Here is a 21207-nt window from a genome sequence, read left to right on the forward strand (position 1 = left end):
AGATGCCACAACAAAGAAAACTACAGGCCAATATCACTGATGAACATAGATGCAGAAATCCTTAACAAAATTCTAGTAATCAGAATCCAACAACACATTAAAAAGATGATACACCATGACCAAGTGGGCTTTATCCCAGGGATGCAAGGATTCTTCAATATTCACAAATCAATCAATGTAATTCACCACATTAACAAATTGAAAAATAAAAGCCATATGATTATCTCAATAGATGCAGCGAAAGCCTTTGACAAAATTCAACATCCATTTATGATAAAAACTCTTCAGAAAGCAGGAATAGAAGGAACATACCTCAACATAATAAAAGCTATATATGACAAACCCACAGCAAACATTATCCTCAATGGTGAAAAATTGAAAGTATTTCCCCTAAAGTCAGGAACAAGAAAAGGGTGCCCACTTTCACCACTACTATTCAACATAGTTCTGGAAGTTTTGGCCACAGCAATCAGAGCATAAAAGAAATAAAAGGAATCCAAATTGGAAAAGAAGAAGTAAAACTCTCACTGTTTGCAGATGACATGATCCTCTACATAGAAAACCCTAAAGACTCCACCAGAAAATTACTAGAGCTCATCAATGAATATAGTAAAGTTGCAGGATATAAAATCAACACACAGAAGTCCCTTGCATTCCTATACACTAATAATGAGAAAGTAGAAAAAGAAATTAAGGAAACAATTCCATTCACCATTGCAATGAAAAGAATAAAATACTTAGGAATATATCTACCTAAAGAAACAAAAGACCTATATATAGAAAACTATAAAACACTGGTGAAAGAAATCAAAGAGGACACTAATAGATGGAGAAATATACCATGTTCATGGATCAGAAGAATCAATACAGTGAAAGTGAGTATACTATCCAGAGCAATCTACAGATTCAATGCAATCCCTATCAAGCTACCAGCAGTATTTTTTCACAGAGCTAGAACAAATAATTTCACAGTTTGTATGGAAATACAAAAAACTGAGAATAGCCAAAGCGATCTTGAGAAAGAAGAATGGAACTGGAGAAATCAACCTGCCTGACTTCAGGCTCTACTACAAAGCCACAGTCATCAAGACAGTATGGTACTGGCACAAAGACAGAAATATAGATCAATGGAACAAAATAGAAATCCCAGAGATAAATCCACACACCTGTGGACACCTTATCTTCGACAAAGGAGGCAAGAATATTCAATGGATTAAAGACAATCTCTTAAACAAGTGGTGCTGGGAAAACTGGTCAACCACTTGTAAAAGAATGAAACTAGAACACTTTCTAACACCACACACAAAAATAAACTCAAAATGGATTAAAGATCTAAACATAAGACCAGAAACTATAAAACTCCTAGAGGAGAACATAGGCAAAACACTCTATGACATAAATCACAGCAGGATCCTCTATGATCCACCTCCCAGAATACTGGAAATAAAAGCAAAAATAAACAAATGGGATCTAATTAAAATTAAAAGCTTCTGCACAACAAAGGAAACTATAAGCAAGGTGAAAAGACAGCCTTCAGAATGGGAGAATATAATAGCAAGTGAAGCAACTGAGAAACTAATCTCAAAAATATACCAGCAACATATGCAGCTCAATTCCAGAAAAATAAACGACGCAATCAAAAAATGGGCCAGAGAACTAAATAGACATTTCTCCAAGGAAGACATACAGATGGCTAACAAACACATGAAAAGATGCTCAACATCACTCATTATCAGAGAAATGCAAATCAAAACCACAATGAGGGACCATTTCACAGCAGTCAGAATGGCTACGACCCAAAAGTCTGCAAGCAAGAAATGCTGGAAAGGGTGTGGAGAAAAGGGAACCCTCTTACACTATTGGTGGAAATGCAAACTAGTACAGCCACTATGGAGAACAGTGTGGAGATTCCTTAAAAAACTGGAAATAGAACTGCCTTATGATGCTGGGCATACACTCTGAGGAAACCAGAATTGAAAGAGACACATGTACCCCAATGTTCATCGCAGCACTGTTTATAATAGCCAGGACATGGAAGCAACCTAGATGTCCATCAGCAGATGAATGGATAAGAAAGCTGTGGTACATATACACAATGGAGTATTACTCAGCCATTAAAAAGAATACATTTGAATCCGTTCTAATGAGGTGGATGAAACTGGAGGCGATTATACAGAGTGAAGTAAGCCAGAAAGAAAAACACCAATACAGTATACTAACACATATATATAGAATTTAGAAAGATGGTAATGATAACCCTGTATGCGAGACAGCAAAAGAGACACCGATGTATAGAACAGTCTTTTGGACTCTGTGGGAGAGTGAGAGGGTGGGATGATTTGGGAGAATGGCATTGAAACATGTATAATGTCATATAAGAAACGAATCACCAGCCCAGGTTCAATGCAGGATACAAGATTTGGGGCTGGTGCACGGGGATGACCCAGAGAGATGGTATGGGGAGGGAGGTGGGAGGGGGGTTCAGGATTGGGAACAGGTGTACACCTGTGGTGGATTCATGTTGATGTATGGCAAAACCAATACAGTAGTGTAAAGTAAAATGAAAATAAAAATAAATAAAAGTAATGAATAGATTAAAAAAAAAAGAGAGTAACAGTTCAGTATTTATTATTCCACTTAGTTGAATGAGTATAAATAAAAACCTAAAACTGGTGCCAGTGATTATCATGACTATTTTCAGAATTAAAAATTGAAACCAAAGATAACTGGACAAAGGGCATTTCAATAATAAGAGTAGGTATCATTTACTGAGTACTTAGATGATAGATACTTCCCTAAGTGCTTTTTTCATTATTCATTTCTCACATCAGCTATTTGAGGATATTATAACTCCATTCTATGAAAAGGCATAGTCTAACTTCCATCCTCTTGACTGTGGATCAGCCATGGTAACTTACTATTGAATAGATTGCATTGACAGTTATAGGGCATGACTTCGCAAACTAGGTTAGAAACAGTGATATAATTTTATTCTGGCTCTTTTGAGGACATACACCTTTGGAGGCCTGAACTACCATGTAAGAAGTACAGCTATTCTGAGGCCAATATGCTGAAGAGAAATGATCATGTGGGGAGATCACATAGAGGAAGATATCCAAGGAACCCCAGTTTCCAACCCCAAGCTCTTGAAGTGTTCACTTTGTGAATATAGAAGCCTTTGAGCTTACAGTCTTAGCCATTAACTTAATGTCAACCTCACGAGAGACCTTGAGATAAAACCACCCAGCCCAGATGCTCCTGAATTCCTGACCTGTAGAAATCATTAAAGATAATAAATCATTGTTGTTTTAAGCATTAAGTTTTAGGGTCATTTTTATACAATAGATAACTAAGGTAGGGTATCTTGGAAATTTTGGAATTTGGGTTAATAACTGGAATTTCTGTCTCAAAAGTTTGTAAAGCTCATGTCTGAAAATGTAAGGCAAGAAAGGATTTAGAAGGTAGGTGTTACTGAATTTATGGCATCTTTTACTCTTGAGAGTGATTTTAGTATAGTTCTGTGGAATGGAAAATCACTGAATTGGGTGTCAGAAAACCTACACTTAGAATTCAGCTCTGCCAGTCCTACCTGTGTGACATGGGGAAAACCACATAACCTTCTGACTGTTACTTTTCTTCTTGCTAAAAACAAAGATGTAGAAATTCAGTACACAGTTCTTGGCAACACATTTTTAGAATAACATCTAGAGACTGGAGTATATCAGAGGAGAGTGATGAAGGGTCAGGAAACCATGTCAAATGGGAAATAGGTGTTGAAACTAAAGGAGTTTCATCTTAAAAAAGGACTATTAGCTTAATTTCTCCTTTAAGATATTTTGAACAACTTTAACGTGGAACAGGAAGTAGATTGATTTTGTGTATCTTTTGAGGGCAAACAGGAAACTGTGGTTGATAATCATGACAAATCTAGATTTTAGTTGATTAGGCATTCCCTTTTAAATGATTAGTTATTAGAAAATACTGTTTGAGAGCCCTCGGCTGCAGAAATGCCCAGACAAAGAAAGCTTGATTGTTTTTTCTGGTTTCAATACTGGGAAACTATAATGTATTAACTCTATAGACATCTTCAAGATGGCCAAACTCAATTCTCTAAAATTCCTTTTATATTTCCTCTAAGCATCTCTTTATAAAATGATATTGTTCTTCTCTATTGCATAAGCAATATATTCATTAATGATAAAACACAGATAAGCAAAAAGAAAGAAATATTACCAATAATGTCTAAATTATCACCATTTAGAAGTCACTATAAATATTTCAGTATATATCTTCCAAGTTTTTTGTGTGTGTGACCACATTTATCCTTATGCATGCATGTAACAAAATTGAAGTTATATACTAAATACTATATCTTTTTCTCCATTTGGTGCCTCCTCCTTTGTAAATAAATTATTTCGACAACATTTTTTGTTATTCATATTCAACCTTGAACATATTAATAATATTTGCTTTCTGATTAAAAGTCTTATTGATGATAGAACATTTGCAAAATATATGTAATTTCAAAAAGAAAATATAAAACTACTTATTATTTCAAGGGACTTCCCCAGTGGCTCAGCGGTAAAGAATACACCTGCAATGCAGGAGATGCAGGTTCAGTCCCTGGGTCGGGAAGATCCCCTAGAGGAAGAAATGGCAACCTATTCTAATATTCTTGCTGGGAAAATCCCATGGACAGAGGAGCCTGGAGGGCTACAGTCTGTCGAGTCACAGAGCTGGACATGACTGAGCACAGCACATTATTTCAAGACTCAGGACCATTAACATTTTGTTGGAAATTCTGTCTTCTGCACATAAGTTTTCCTGAAAAAATATATTGGTGTTTCTCACTAACATGCCAAAATAAGTTTACTTAACATCCATCACTTCGCATGTTTTGTTTTTAATATTGACTTTTCTATCCCTTCATATATGAAAATATCTTTACATATTCTTAATTTGTGAGAATTGCTCATATATTCTAGAAAATTTGCCTAATAACTATTTTAATACTACTGTATACTTTTTCAGTCATCTACATATAATTTTTGTACTGTGTTTAATTAATTTCCAGTGAAATGCTTTAGATAATCTTAACCAACACTGCTTTAGCCCTTGTATTGGTTCTAGGTTCCTTTTAAATAATATTTTGAAATTTTATTCACTGTGTTAAGTTTGATGAGGTCAGTAAGGTTAGGGGCTAAGAGAAAACAAATGTAAGTTTTCTTTGAATGAGCTAATACTTAATCAGTGCCCTGTACACTCTTCTTTTTGTGATGTTCATGTGTTTAGCCATGTTATACACCGGTTGTTTTCATATGAAAGATCAAAAGAAGAGACGCAATCTCCTTAATGTTATTTTTTTAAAATCACAACTAACCAGGCTTATTAAAAATGTTCATAATCATATCCACATTGTAATATTAAGGCAAAGCACATTCATTTAATTGCCTTCTATAGGGAATCAGTGTTTCTGAAAGTAGGATGTGTCAGAATGAGAGGACCTGTGCATCAGAATCACTTGGGATGTTTTTTATACTTCATATTCCTGGGCACCACTCTTTGAGGGTGTGGCAGGAGGTAAGGGAGTCTGTATTTTCACATACTTGCCAGGGAATACTGTGTTAAAGTTTGAGAAGAACTGCTTTACTCAAATAAGCTGTGCTGCAGTAACATGCATCAAAACTTGATAGATGTGGTCATTGGGCATCTTGTCTCATTTGGTAGTTCGTAGGACCTATTTCATTTATAGGAAATTAAAGACTAGGTTAACCTTTTTTTTTCCTATGAGAAAACTTACTTAAAAATTACCTACCTCCCTCGAACACAAATTAGAGACCATTTGTCAAGTTTCTTTTTCTGATTTGTCGTTTTTGCCTTTTGTGCATGCATGCTCAGTCATGTATCTTTGTGACCCCATAGACTGTAACCTGCCAGACTCCTCTATTCATGGAATTTTCCAGGCAAAAATATTGGAGTGGGTTGCTGTTTCCTTTTCCAGGGTATCTTCCTGACCCAGAGATCTAACCCATGTCTCCTGCATTTGCAGGCAGATTCTTTGCCACTGTGCCACCTGGGAAGCCCAATATTGCCTTCTTATCTAACAGTAATCTCTTCATTGGGCTTCTCAGGAGGCTCAGTGATAAAGAAGCCACCTGCCAATGCAAGAGGCATGGGTTCGGCCCCTGGGTCAGGAAGATCCCCTGGAGAAGGAAAGGCAACCCACTCCAGTATTCTTGCCTGGAAAATTCCATGAACAGAGGATCCTGGAAAGCTACAGTCCATGGGGCCATAAAAGAGTCAGATAAGGCTTAGCGACTAAAACAATGACAGCAACAACAAATCTCTTCCTTGAAAGTGTTTGGATTCATGTGCCCTTTTATTCTGATGAATTGACTATAGGCCTTCATTCATGAGAGGACCGTATGTTTTAAGTTTTAGAAAATTAAAAATTAAAGACCATAAATGGTCAATTTTGCCCCTTTTCTTTGTTCCTAAGGATAGTGTAAGATAACTTATACAACTTAAGTAATTTATGATTTCATCTTTTGCTGGTGTTGGTGCCTTTGTGCCATGTTGTAAGTAGTTATTGTTGCTTTCTTGGAGAAAACATGACTTTCTAGCTTCTTATCTTCTTCTTGGTGGTATTGAGCTACATTGCACAGATTATGGGGCTGAGGACAATATGGGTCATTGGTGAGGGAACCCATCATTGTTGTCTGTGGTGGATGATGGTGACTGCATTCTCATGAGTAAAAAACAAGGAACATAGCCTATCCAACAAGTAAGTGACATGAGTAAATTAGACTGAAATTAGTTCTGAGAGAAAAAATGGTAGTGTATGGAGCCTAAGTTTTCTAAGGACTACTGTAACTCAGGCTGCTAGTACTGCTAAGACACTGCTAGAACCTTTCAACTTGGGAGTGACGGGAAAAATCCTCTTTATTATGGTCAACAGTGAGTCATTTGTAGGTAACCACTTCCATGTAACTGTTGTTTTGAGTTGATCTTCAACTCTTTAGGTTGAGATAGAGTTTGTTTTTTATTTATAGGCAGTAATATGAGAAATGAAGGTGACTGAAGCATAATTTATCAAGTGATGATTATTGATTTCAAAAAGCCTTGGTAACGTTTCTACTAGGAGCTCTATTAAGAGCTGAAATTGGCTTTGGCACATATGTGCTTAGTCTCTCAGTTGTGTCCGACTCTTTGCGACCCCATAGACTGCAGCCCACCAGGGTCCTCTGTCCATGGGGATTCTCCAAGCAAGAATACTGGAGTGGGTTTTCATGCCCTCCTCCAGGGGATCTTCCCAACCCAGGGATTGAACCCCAGGTCTCCTGCATTGCGGGCAGAACTTTACCATCTGAGCCACCAGGGAAGCCCAGAAAATCTCTTGAGTGTTTGTGTTCACAAAGTTGAGAGTGAACTGGCCACTCCAAGGAACTGTGTACTAACCATGACTGACATCTAAAAGAAAGGATTCCTCTGCATCACTCCATGGTTATTGTAAGCATTAAATACAACATGTTTCCTGGGAAAGAAAAGATCTGGGAACAATGTAAAGAGGAGCTCTCCCGTACATTAGTTTTATCCTTTTCAGTGTATTTCAGTGTAAATGTGATGAACAACTGCTCTGTGCTAGGTGCTTTTAGCAGTGGAATAGTGGAAAAAATTAAGATTTGTCTCATAGTAATTTAGAACAGCTTTATTGAGATATAATAAGCATACTACACAATTTCCTTATTTAAATGTGTGCAATTCAGTGGTCTTTAGTATATTCACAGACTTTACAATACTCAATTTAGTTCAGGACATATATATATATATATTTTACTAAGCAATTACTTAGGTCCAGAGTGGGAAGAACTTCCTTGGCTCCATCCTTAGATCTGTTTCTTCCCTCAGAATACTGGTGCCTACTGTTTACTAAGCACCACCTGCTCTAGGTTCAGATCTGTGCCTAGTTACTTTATAAATGTTACCTCATTATATGCTACCAATAGCTGTGGAAATAAGTTTTACTCCTTCCTTATATGCAATGACAATAATACCTAAATACCTAGCATTTATTGAGTGTAGTTATCTTATTATATGGAAATGTACTTCTCTATACTCCCATTTTCCTTTACATTCCCTTTCCTACCAGTGATTAATTCTGTACCTTTTTTTTTTCTTTTTTTTAAACTCCAGCTTTTATCCCATGCTCTTTCTCTAGCTCTTGATGCCTACTGGGCTTTATTTCGTGTGTGTGAAGAAGGGTAGAGATATAGGAGCAATTAAGATTTTTAAACTGACAAGAATCACAAAGTCTAGATGCTTTATTTATTTCATACAAGTTTTTTATTGGGAGAGAAAGTTCCCATACACAGACAGACAAGGTGAATGCAAGACTACTAGTGGGCTATGGCCAATAATGGTTGCTTCATGCTCTCAGTTCTGATGCATTTTCCTTTTATAAACTTTTAGGTGTTCATTATTTTCCTTCTAAGATTTGCCTTTTCTTCTTAAGAGGGACCTAACTATCTGACCAATTAGCCAGCTTCTATGTAATATGAGATAATTCTTGTGTGTTTCTATAACAAACTAGTCCTCTTGTTTAAAAAAAAAATGTAAAAACAAATCATTTTTAAGTGCCACAGGAGAAATGTGTGTGACTATGTGCTAAAGTGTCAGTGGTAAGGATAAGGAATAGAAAAGGTTTCTGTGACTATGACAGATGTATTTGGTGTTCAGTCGCTCAGTTGCCAACTCTTTGCTACCCCTTGGACTGCAGCACACCAGACTTCCCTGTCCTTTGCCATTTCCTGGAGCTTGCTCAGCTCATGTCCATTGAGTCGGTGATGCCATCCAACCATGTATAAGAAGAAAGAAAACAATTTTTTCTCAAACACAGTACACAGAAATATTCAGGTTGTCTAAGTTTCTGGCACTGATTTAGATATTTTATATATTTTCTGGTAAACAATAATGGAGCCAATTTCTCTATTATTTCTAAATTTAGGGATAATGAGTTTTTGTTGTTGTTGTATATGTTTTTTAGGCTGTGGGAAGAGGTTTGCTAATGTAAGTGTCAATTAAAAGAAAAGCTTTACCATTCTTATAATTAATAATTAAATCTGAACTATCTTAAACGAAAGGTATAAATGAGTAAGAAGCTGAAGTGTTCATTTTAAAATTAAGTCTTTATACCACTTTTACTCTTTTTTAGTTAAAAAAGAAAACAGTTTGAATCTGTAATTTCAGGTCAGTTCCTTTGATAATTACTTCTATAATGTATTTTTTTTAAACAGAGATAATTAATGTATTTTATTTGTCCATCTCAACTTCATATACTGTCATTCTGGGTTTGATATTTTTCTCCAATGATATACAAAGAAACATGTTCTAACGATTTTTATTTTTATTTTTTTCTAGGAGTCAGAGAATAATAAGTTATGTTCCCTATATTCCTTCCGAAATACCTCTACCTCACCACACAAGCCTGACGAAGGGAGTCGGGACCGCGAGATAATGACCAGTGTTACTTTTGGAACCCCAGAACGCCGCAAAGGGAGCCTTGCCGATGTGGTGGACACACTGAAACAGAAGAAGCTTGAGGAAATGACTCGGACTGAACAAGAGGGTATGTGTGGACTTAACTGTTGGGCTTTATTCTTTTAAAGATTCCAGCTTAAAAAAAAAATGAGTGGGATTTCAAGGGCCAGAGAAGTGCATAATTGGCACTAGCAAGGAAAAAGTTATTCAGAGGTTACCATGGTGATGGCAGATTGAGATCCATTAGAAGTGTTAGTCAGATAGTTCCATTTTTCTACAACTCTGTGCATTTTACTTGATTCTTATAATAACAAATCAAGGTTTTAAACTGACTATAAGCCTTGCTCTGGAAAAAGGTAGGATAGGTATTTTCTCAGCTGCAACACTATTTTTCATTTTTTCTTCCCATATTTCTTTTTAATGGATAGTATTTTATTATGAAAATATCAACTATTTAAAAAGAAAAAAAGCCTAATTTATTTATCCTTATTTTTACAAATATTATAAACTTATAAACATTATTATTTTACCTTCAAATGTTGTAGAATTGAGAGTTAAAGGTTTCTAATATTGATAAAACAGTGTTCAAGGAGAGAATTCTGTGACACATGACATCTACTGAGACATCCACCTACTCTCCTCTCTCTACAAGAGTCCACTTAGGTTAACTTAGGTCCTAAAAAGTAGATGAAAGGAGACTCTCTAATAATATGTTTAAATTAATCAACTCTAAGTGATTGCTATCCTATGTATATTCTTTCATTTTTTATGTACAGATTTTAGACTTTAAAATATAGAGTAATTAAAGGCTCTGAATCACTACTTATATGTAAATTCAATTTAAACCTCTGTGGTACTGTAGGGAAATGGGTATTTGATATAAGGGAATTTTTCATGTAACTTAATTTTATTCCATAAAAGACTCAAAATTTTAAGAATTTCAGATTAATTTTTGTTACCCGTCCACAACATCAGCAGTGTTGATGGAAGTTTCTGAAATGTATTATGTTTCCCAGGCTTACTAACTAGATTATATGGTACAAAAGGTAAATTTTTTTTTGATGACTCAGGGTCATGAGGCAGTAGACTATAAACTCCAATTCCTGTCTAACAATCATGTGACCCTGGGTAAATTTTTCAATCTCCCTGAATTACAAAATTTAAAATTTTGTATGGTAGTAACCTGACTTCTTAAACATTTTGAGAATTAACTATAATAATTAATATGGGTCATTTGAGGTATTGTGATGATTGTTGTATTATAAATGTCAATTACTTTACCATGCTATAATGTAATGATGCCCCCAGAGATCATTGAGATGATTAGGACAGTTGCTTTACAGTTATTTCTCTGCAATTATGAAACTTTGGAGTTCCTCTGTGTGCTTGATTTAGATACCCTTTTTGGCATGCACGTGCATGCGCATGCACATGTGTTTGTGTGTGTGTGTGTGTGTGTGTGTGTGTGTGTGTTGGTTTCTCTTCCTTTAATATCAGGTTTCAGGCTATAACTTCTTACTTAGTTGTGAATAATTTCTAATTTGCCTCTTATATTTATCTTTCAGTTATTTAATTAGATGATCATAACACTCTAGACTATTTAAAATATGAATGCACATTTCTGGGTGAGTTGCTGAGAGATTCTGGGCAATACACATACTCTTCAGTTCATAGACTCTGTAGTGACTCTTCTGGCTCTTCAGAGACTTTATACTTCTCATTCATGCCTATGTTCTAGAATAACTGAGGTTGCTGGGTCGATAAACTCTGAATAAATGAGATTGCTTGATTACTTTTGTGATTCATCAAAAAGACGGTTTTAGTTCTATAAGAAAGTACTTTTCAACATACTTTAGAGGGTTCTGTTATGTAAAAATAAAGAAATTGATTTGTGATGATATTTTAGGGGGAAGGGTCTAGACTGTTAGGGAATTTAAACTCATTCTTCTCTTGTAAGTAATGATTAGTTTACTTTTCCTCTTCATTACTGTGTGTTATAGATTTGATTTAAGAATGGCACTTTCAATATGAGACCTCTCATTTAAGAGAGTCCTTTATCATTATATTCCTATTATTAAAGAATATTTTTTATGTACATTACAGAGCTTTGTTTTCTAAAGTACATATATTTTAGGCATCAGAAATTCAGACATTTTTAGTGCATATCAACATATATAGTCCACTAAGTACAAATATGAAATGATAAAAAGTGTGCTCATCAAACCTACAGATTCCAAAAATCTAGGAGAAATGCTGAATATAATGTATGAAAGAAACAAAAACTTGAAAGTTTTTGACAAACCCAAAATATAAACTTTAACTCATCAAGATAAAACTTAATAGATGTTACTGTCAAGTCCAGAGGCTGTGACCAAAATTCCTATCTGCACAAGTAATTACTGGAGAAAATTTAAATAGCAGACACACGATTAAAAAAATAAAACCCTCGTATGAGTTTTAGGTGATATAGCAATGGAGTCAGTATGGTGAATATTGCCAAAAAATTGACAGTGCTGTCCTAGTCAGCATTACAGAATTAATGTATGTAATTACATACCTAGAATTCCAGTATGTAAGATTCAAGAGGCCTCAGTCTCACCAAACTTCTTGCTCAATAGAATGCATCTCAAGTATTGTGTTAAGGTGAGAATTACTACACTTTAAGAGGAATTCAGAAGCATTGGAATATTCTCAGAGAACAATCAATATTAGAATAGATACAGTAATATAAGAAGAAGAATAATTGGAGGAGCTAGTAATATTATCATATAATATTATATATCACATATTTTACTTGATAATAGGACCAATTATCTGACAGTGTAGCTGTCCAGGTATGGAAAACTTTCTTTGGAAGGCAATAAATTACCTTTGGAGGTATGCAGAAATCTTAATTGCTATCTTTAAAGGTTATTGTAGAGGAGAGGTGATTGGTCTTTTTCTTCCAAGACTATGAATTTTTATGAACTAAATATGCTTATTTAGTATTCTGTAGTTCATGGCATATTTTTAATAGCCCTAATCAAGAGCTTCATAGTATCATGATTATTTTTCTACAAGTTTTTTTTCTTATTATGCAAGGTGCTACATTAGAACTGAGGGATTCTTACCATGTTGCTTTCTTTTTTTGGCTGTGGATCCCTTTGGTGGGTTGATGATGCCTACAAGTCTATCCTTATTTTAAATGCATAAAGTAAAATTCATGGAATTATAGAGAAAATGAATTATATTAAAATGTTAATTTAAAAATTTTGTGATATGGCAGGAAGTCCTATTTTACTAATGGATTAAACACAAGATCGAGTGGAAGGACTAAAAATATACTTTTGAAGTAGTGATAAGCATAAAAGGTATTTTGAGATAATCTTCAAGTACAATGTAATCTATATATTGTTATTCTATTGATTATAATCTCACAGATACTTTGAATTTATTATTTGTTGCCTGCTTTGATAATTTAAAGAAATCACAGTTTCAGTTAAAAATATTGGTGAAAAATATTTTTTTTTTCCATCCAAATGTGCAGACTTCCTGAATTCTATGGACAGATTCTTGGGGTCTGCGGAACCTAGGTGAAGAACCACTATGCTACATGATATTGCATACCTATCATGAGTAGAGCAAAGGTCTCTAAATTTAAAGAGTTTATATCCTAGTAAAAGGTATAAAACACAGACAAAATGAACCCTAATTCAATGTTGTTTAATATGTTGTTTAAAGTTACATGAGTGCTATGTAGATAAAATGTTATAGGAGTTTACAATATAGATTATGCTTGCCTAGGAAACCATGGAAAGGTTCTCTAGGAAAAGTGGGTTGTAACTGGTTGGAGAATGAAAGAAAGTATACAGGCAGAAATGGAGGGGAAGGACATTTCAGTCAAAAGGAACAGGCAGAATGCTTTAAAACAGCAAAGAGTTCAAGTTCTACTTTAAAGTATATGAAGATGCATAGGCAATGTAAAACTGAATAGGTAGGTTCTGTTCATCACAGAGGCCCTTTGATTCTTGGCTTAGAAATTTGAACTTTATACTGAAGGTTATGGAGGAACTATTGACTATTTTTTAGCACAATAAATTGATGGAGTAGAGCTTTCCTCCAAGAAAGTTAATCTGGGAGCACTGTGTCGGATGTATGGGAGTACAGAGAGACATTAAAGAAATTGTTTCAGGCTAGAGATAATGAGGGCCTGAACTAAGGCAGCAGAAACAAGAGAGGAAGAAGGGGTGCATATGGAAAAGATAATAGGAGATAGAATTATTAGGACAACATTTAAAGTGAGAATATCAATAGAGAGGAGTTGTTTAAAGGTAGCTTAGAGTGAGTAGTAGGATGGAACTACAGTTAATGAGAAAAGTAGAACAAAATGTTTTGGAGATTGGAGTAATGAGGATTCCTATTTTTTATTTTGAGTTTGATTCCTAATTTTAACTACTTGCTTGGAGCAATGGAACAGAACAGTAGGATGGGAGAATAGAAATAATTATAGTAAAGGTCATTAATAAGCTTTGATAGATTTATGATTTTATAATAATTATATTGTAGTTCCAAGGAAGTATAATAGCTCCACCAATATTTGCCTGACTTGGACTTTTTAAAGCCCCATCTCCTTTTTGGGACATTGCTTATCCCACGGGACATATAAAAGCTTTCAGATGCATTACTCACCTCTTCCTCATTTCTACTTCCTGGTTTGAAGGCCATACTTCATGAGTGGCAAGCTTGTGTGACTGACATAATGAATGACCTTCCTGAGTCACTCTAGTCCTGGAAAATGTTTTGACTCTATCAGACTAAATACCCTCCCCCCTCACTTCCCCTCGTATACAGGAACCGATCTATAAAAAGTTTATTTATTGTGGTCTATTTTAAAACAATATCTACATGATAAAACAAAAACTCTCCAAAGAATAATAGGGAAGTTATTCTCTTACAGGTGGATTCTTTGATTAACCAAATAATTGTCCACTATTTTATGTGCCAATCTCTCAAGAAATATCCTCTCCAGAGCAGTGATTTGACTGGATTGCTGAAGCACTGATGAACCAAGGTGTTGTGTCTGAAGTGCTTCCTCTGAAAGTAAGATTTGTAGGAAAATAGGCAAGGTTTCTATTTTCTTGTAAATTTAACCCTGATTTTTTTCTGCCATAGATAGATACATTGGCAGGTAGATAGATAGATATGTGTGCAGATACATGGAAAAATGGATGGATAGAATGAATATCAAAATCTACATTTTATAACTGCTGATATTGGTGGATATAATATGCAGAAAGACTTTGATTAATAGATTGAGGTTTAAATGCTTCTAAGATAAAAATCCTTCAGTTGGGGTTAAATGATGAATTTTAGTTATCCTTGTATCACCCATCTTGTTGCCAATGTAGCTGGGCTCTAACATAAGCGACAGTTGTCAGAAAATGAATACTTTAAAAAGGACTTCTATATCTAAATACATATATTTAATCAGAGAGTCCTTTGGCTTCTGAAAATAAGTTGTCTAATGAGAATTTCATTTGAGCAGCTGTGACTGAGGAGGTCAACAGGCATTGCCTAGGAGAATATGGCCCAGCTGGTTAAATCTGGTTGTTGTCGTGATTTAAATGGTCAAGTGCTGCTTGTAATCCAGGACCGTCTGTTTGTAAAGGGAAGAGTGAGTGCTTCAGCATAATGTACAGCTGTTTTAATCTCTCTTTAATAATAGTGCTTCAGCCACTATCATGTCTTGCGCATCATACTACTAAGTATATGATCCTAGACTGGATGAACTGGTTTGGGACAGGTTCTGAAGTCATGTGAGATTGCAGAGAAAGGGATATAAACAGCTCTAACAAAATAAGAGTTTCTTTTTTTTTCCCTCCTCTAAGAGGCTTATATTTTAGGTGGTAATTATTGTGATCAAGAGGGAGTGATAAAACTTGCAGTTAAAAATATTAGAATAAATGTGTTATATTTGATAGAGGCCATAAGCTTAAAGGGAAATATGCAGGGTTTAGGTACAATGTCATAGAATGTATGCTGTTCAGAAATTAGAGTATTTGTCCAGTAGAATTGTGCTTCAAGATATGATAATAATGAAAGTATGTGGATTCATTTGACTGTTTATGTGGAGAAAGGGCAGGAGCATTTGAGCTTTGGATTCCTGGTAGGATAGGCTTTCCAATGGATTATGCAGCTGTTGCCCAGCACAAGAATGAACACGTGTTTATGTATCTGATGGATTATTATCATTATTCACATCTCTAAACAATAATTTGGATTTCTACATTTATTTTCACTGAATTATATTTAGTAAGCATATATGTTGGTATGTATTACTTATCTGATGTTAATAGCTTTTGCTGTACTAAAATAAAAAGAGGAGTGTGATATAGTTTAAACAATGGGAAAACTCATTTTTGAAAGTCTTATGTTTTTTGAGTGAGCTAGATCTGGATTTGAATGTAAGTTCTAATATTTAGCAAGGTAGTATAGCATACTGATTGAGTGTGGACTCTGGATCTAGGCTGTCTGATCCTCAGTTTAGCATTTGCCAGTTGGATGACATTGGACACCCCTCTGTGTTTTCTCAGCAAAATATTGGACATAGTTATAGAGCTATCATGAAAAGAAAAAGATTTAGTTAATGCAACTAAAACATTTAGAGCATTATCAGTACATAGTAAGTGCTCAATAAATGTAGCAAAATTTATTTCCTAGTCTTAGGCAAGTAATTTTATCCTTTTGTGCTTCAATTCCCTCATCTGTAAAACTGGATAAATGGTATTTACCTTTCAGGGTTGTGTCAGAATTTGATGCTATATATATATATATATATATATATATATATATATATGTACATATATATACACATATGTGTATATAAACATAGCTTATATAACTATAATTATTATTACTATTACTATTGTAACTGCTATTACTGATGCCATTTGAAGAATGTTTTTTAAAGAGAAATATTGCAGGAGTCTCATCCTGTACCACAGACAGGACCATAGGAAATGTCCCATGGTATTAGGGAATTTAACATTTGGCAGCAATGACGTACTTATTTTCTGGAAGAGCAATTCAGCTTAACTCTCCTTTCAGGCTTTTTGGAAAAGCTGATACTAAAGTTTCCCCCCTGGAAGCCAATCTTCCCTGCTGAGAAATATGTGGAATATGATGTTGTCAGTGAGAGAGTTGGTAAAGCCTTGGATGAGGTTTTCAGATAATACCCAGTTAAAAGTACTGTGTTCCTGGTAAAGAAAAATATCTATTAAAAGCCCATGCTAAAAAATATAAAAGTTTAACATTCATACCATGCTAGAGCATTAAAAGAATCTTTTAAAGCAAATTTTATGGATATTAGGTTTTTCAGTTCAGTTCAGTTCAGTTCAGTTCAGTTGCTCAGTTGTGTCCGACTCTTTGACACCCATGAACCGCAGCACGCCAAGCCTCCCTATCCATCACCAACTGCCGGAGTCTACCCAAACCCATGTCCATTGAGTCGGTGATGCCATCCAACCATCTCATCCTCTGTCGTCCCCTTCTCCTCCTGCCTTCAATCTTTCCCAGCATCAGGGTCTTTTCAAATCAGTCAGCTCTTCACATCAGGTGGCCAAAGTATTGGAGTTTTGGCTTCAACATCAGTCCTTCCAATGAACACCAGGGACTGATCTCCTTTAGGTTTTTGCCACTGTTCTAATTGAAGGTTATATTGGTGAAATATTTAGAATACCCAAGATCCAAACCTTTCTTTATATTTCTCATTTATGGGAGAAGGTTTTGGACTTTTGCATAAAAACACATTAAGTATTTATTATGAAGTCCCCGGAATTATTATTTTAAGTAAGTTGGAAATTTTAGGTCATTTAAGTGCTGAAGTTACCTAAGATCACTCCTACTCTAGGTGAAGAAGCAATCAGATATTCAGAGCGATGCTGATGTAACTTCATTTTAATTCACTTTTTCTTCTCTTTAAAGTATAGCTTTACTCTCTTATAATGTTTGGGTCCTCGATCCTATTTTAAAGAATTTGTATTATACACATAGCAAATACTAATCTAGTACCAAAAAATTTAAATATACATTTCTGCAAGTATTATACAATTAGGGATTAAAACGAGGAACTAGAACTACTGTTCCATATTGAATTATGGAAAAGAATAATGCTTCTAGTGTTTTTGTGTTAAGTATATTTGCTTTCTAATTCTTCAGAAACTGGTCATCCTCACATATCTTTATGAAGTATGTAATTATCCTAAATGCTGTGAACCCTAGACATTCTGGGCAAATATTTGTTTCAATTTGCTGTTGTTTTTCAACTCCCAGTTTCAATATTGGCAGTATCCTAGTTGGTTGAATTCTTTTCTCAACTTCATTTTGTGTGTCTCTTCCTTGAAAAGATACTTCAGATTTCTTGGCCCATTTCTATCTCCTCAGACTTAAAAATTCTTTAAAAAAATTTTTTTCTCTATGAATGTTAAGAACAGATGCGGTCAGTTGCTTCTGATTTTTCCTCTTCCTGACCTGGGAAGCAAGAAGGTGTTCCTTGGCATTTTGTTAAGAGGACGCAACTTCCTCTCCATGGTTTGATGAAATTAAGTCATGGTCTCATATGAATTTTGAACTGGTGAAGTCAAAGTGGATCATTAGCATTTTACATTTTTTTTTCAACTGAAAATTCATTAGATATCCTTATTCTGGAATTATTCTCAAAAGAATAGGGAGCAGTTTTAAAATCTATACATTTTTCTTGCACAATATATGTGTAAAATCCAAAGAAAAAAATGAATAGAAAAGGAAGTGACAAACTTAAATCTGTGTTTATTATGTAATATTTGATTATATATATTATGAGGCATAAAAATAAAACAAACACTTGTAAATTCATCATTCAGTTTGATGTTTTCTTTACCTATTCAATCCCTGTGTCTTCTACATAGATGTAACTACTGTCAGAACTTTGTGTTTAGAATCATGCCTTTTTTTTGTTTTAAAGCAGTTTTATATATGTTCCTAAATAATACGTCATTTAGCTTTGTTTCAGAACTTTATAAAAATGGTATTACACTGTAACTTTCTATGACTTATTTTTTATACTCATATTTCAAGATCAATTTTGTTCTGTGCAGCTCTAGTTCATTTTCACTTTTGTATGATATTCCACATGCTATCCCACAGAACGCTATATTGAAGTGTACTCTCCTGTTTACTGTCTGTGGACATTTGGATGATTTCCAGTTTTCTGCTAGTACAAACAACAAGAGTATGAACATTCTTGTACCTGTCTTCTGATACACATGTGCATGAGCTTCTTCCTAGGGTGTATTCCCAGAAGTGGAGCTGCTGTTGACAAATGTGTATTATTTTTTCTACTCTGTTGGAAAACAGTACACAAAGAAATTGGAGCTTCATTGTGTGTGTGTGTGTGTGTGTGTGTGTGTGTGTGTGTGTGTGTTATAATTCCTGAAAGTCTTAACTGTCTATACCTTTGGTTCCACCTTCCTCAAAACATCTAGCCCAGGCTTCCTTTTATTGCTGAGCTTTTCAGACACATGTAAGAGCCTTTGATGGACTCTTCACTGCAATTTTTCTTTTTCTTTTTGTTGTTTCTTAATAGAATGTCTTCAGCCCTTCTTTTAAGTATGAGCACCAGTGTATTGTCATTCTCCCTCTGGACTGTGATTTCTAGGTTTGTGAGGAAATACATTTTTTTCCTCATTTGATTCTTTTTACTGATGTTTCTAGCTCTGTGTGATTTTTGAATAAAAGTAATTCCTAATCTCTCACCTTATCAAGTTCACATTATTTTTTTTTAAAATATCTACATCAAATTCATAATTAACCAGCAAACTCTTGATTATTGCCACTGTTCTAGCCATTCATATTGGAAAAGACATATTTTTCTATCTGAACAGTTGGCTTCTTAACTGGAAATCTTCACTTTTTCTTAAAATGTTTTATCTGGGAATCCTTTCTGATTCAGATTAGTCTGAATTTGATGTGCATTCTTGCTTGACTATGGTGACCTTCTGAGTAATACCTAATAATTATTTAATTAGTTAATTGGTCTTAGCATTAGTTTTTTAATTTAGAAAATGAAAATATTGGTTGAGCATTAAAGGCCACATTCTAACATTTTGTGCTGCTTTGATTTTCTTTTATTGGAGTTTGTATCTGAATTTCAGCAGCCACTATCAGTAATTTTCTTTTTCAAACTGTTTTCACAGTAAAAGAGTCATCTGAACCAATATCATGATTCTTTTTCTGTTAATTGAAATTGTCCTTTACTATTTCCAGTCTCTTTTTTTTCCTGATTTTTTAATAAAAATAGAGATAAAAGCTGCCATCCAGTTTTGATGTCTAAAAAAGCTGTTGTCCAGGGAAGGTACTTATAGACAAAGCCATGGATAATTGGCTCAAAAAGTTCTGTACATGGTTTGAGAGGTTGGCAAATGGAGGATAAGGTTAGTAGTGTGGCATGATCCAGAAAAAGCTAAAAGCCAATGATTCTACCTTTCGGCAGAGCTGTTATTAAGGGGATTTGGGCCTTAGAGGGAATTCATGGCCATAGTTATTAGCCATATGAAGTTATAGGTTTAATGCTGAATAACTGTGACACTTGGATATCATAACTTTATTAATTTATGTCTTGAGGGTTTAAGTATAACTGAGGAGCCAACACTGAGAGGCTGGACAAGTTCACACACATGAGTCACAAAATATAGGTCATCCCCTAGCATTAGGAAGGAGGCAGAAGTTAGAGGCCTGTGGACTTCCCCAGCTGCTCTCATGAAGTGAATTGTAATCAGTAAATACAAATGGGTGGTTAAAATAAATGGAGGTAAGATGAAGAATAACTATGAAAAATGTGACAAAGGATTGAATTATTTGCAAGGTACTAAATCCTATGGGCAGAGGAGCCTGGTAGGCTGTAGTCCATGGGGTCACGAAGAGTTGGACACGACTGAGCGACTTTCCTTTCACTTTTCACTTTCCTGCATTGGAGAAGGAAATGGCAACCCACTCCAGTGTTCTTGCCTGGAGAATCCCAGGGACTGGGGGAGCCTGGTGGGCTGCCGTCTCTGGGGTCACACAGAGTCAGACATGACTGAAGTGACTTAGCAGCAGCAGCAGCTGCAGCAGTGGTAACAGTGGTAGAATTACTTTGCTACTAATGTGTGGTTTTTGAATGAAGGCAACCTATAGTCAACATGTAGTTTTTAGGGTGGCTAATAAACTGTGGGCACTGGGATTCCATTCTGCTCCAAAATGCAGTGTAACTTAGTTTACCTGGAATTTCATAGCAGATCCCTCAGAAATACCTCTAATCTTATACTTTTTGCTCCTGTCACAGGCATGGAAGAGATGGGAAATTTAAGAATTAATGCAAAAGCCGTGTGTTGTTTTGGAGCAATCTCCCTTTGTTTTCAGGTGGGAAAAGGAGATTGAGGAAAACTCCCTAATGTACCTAATGTACAAAGTCCTAAAAACTATTCTTTGATCTTTTTGATAATGTTTGATGGTATATATAGGGTGACCGTGTAATTTTGGAGTACAGAGGACAGCAAAAAATTAATGTTGCTTGCTTATAAATACTGTTGTCACCAAACTCATGTACACAGAAACTCATGTATTAATTTTGTTTCTCCATTGGTAAGTTTAATTTAACTCTTAACCCCGCCGTCT

The 21207-nt window shown here is 35.0% G+C and overlaps 1 protein-coding gene across 3 annotated transcripts in view; it reads left to right on the forward strand.

The window, feature by feature from the left end:
- SOX6 (SRY-box transcription factor 6) overlaps window positions 1–21207 on the forward strand; it is a 708935-nt gene that overhangs the window by 321053 nt on the left and 366675 nt on the right. For all 3 annotated transcript variants that reach the window (XM_052652397.1, XM_052652398.1, XM_052652399.1), the window contains exon 4: window positions 9418–9625. In XM_052652397.1, the coding sequence (XP_052508357.1) occupies window positions 9418–9625 (208 nt within the window). The remainder of the gene's footprint in view (window positions 1–9417; window positions 9626–21207) is intronic.

Source organism: Budorcas taxicolor, chromosome 15, assembly GCF_023091745.1.
Source record: "Budorcas taxicolor isolate Tak-1 chromosome 15, Takin1.1, whole genome shotgun sequence".
NCBI classification, from domain to species: domain Eukaryota; kingdom Metazoa; phylum Chordata; class Mammalia; order Artiodactyla; family Bovidae; genus Budorcas; species Budorcas taxicolor.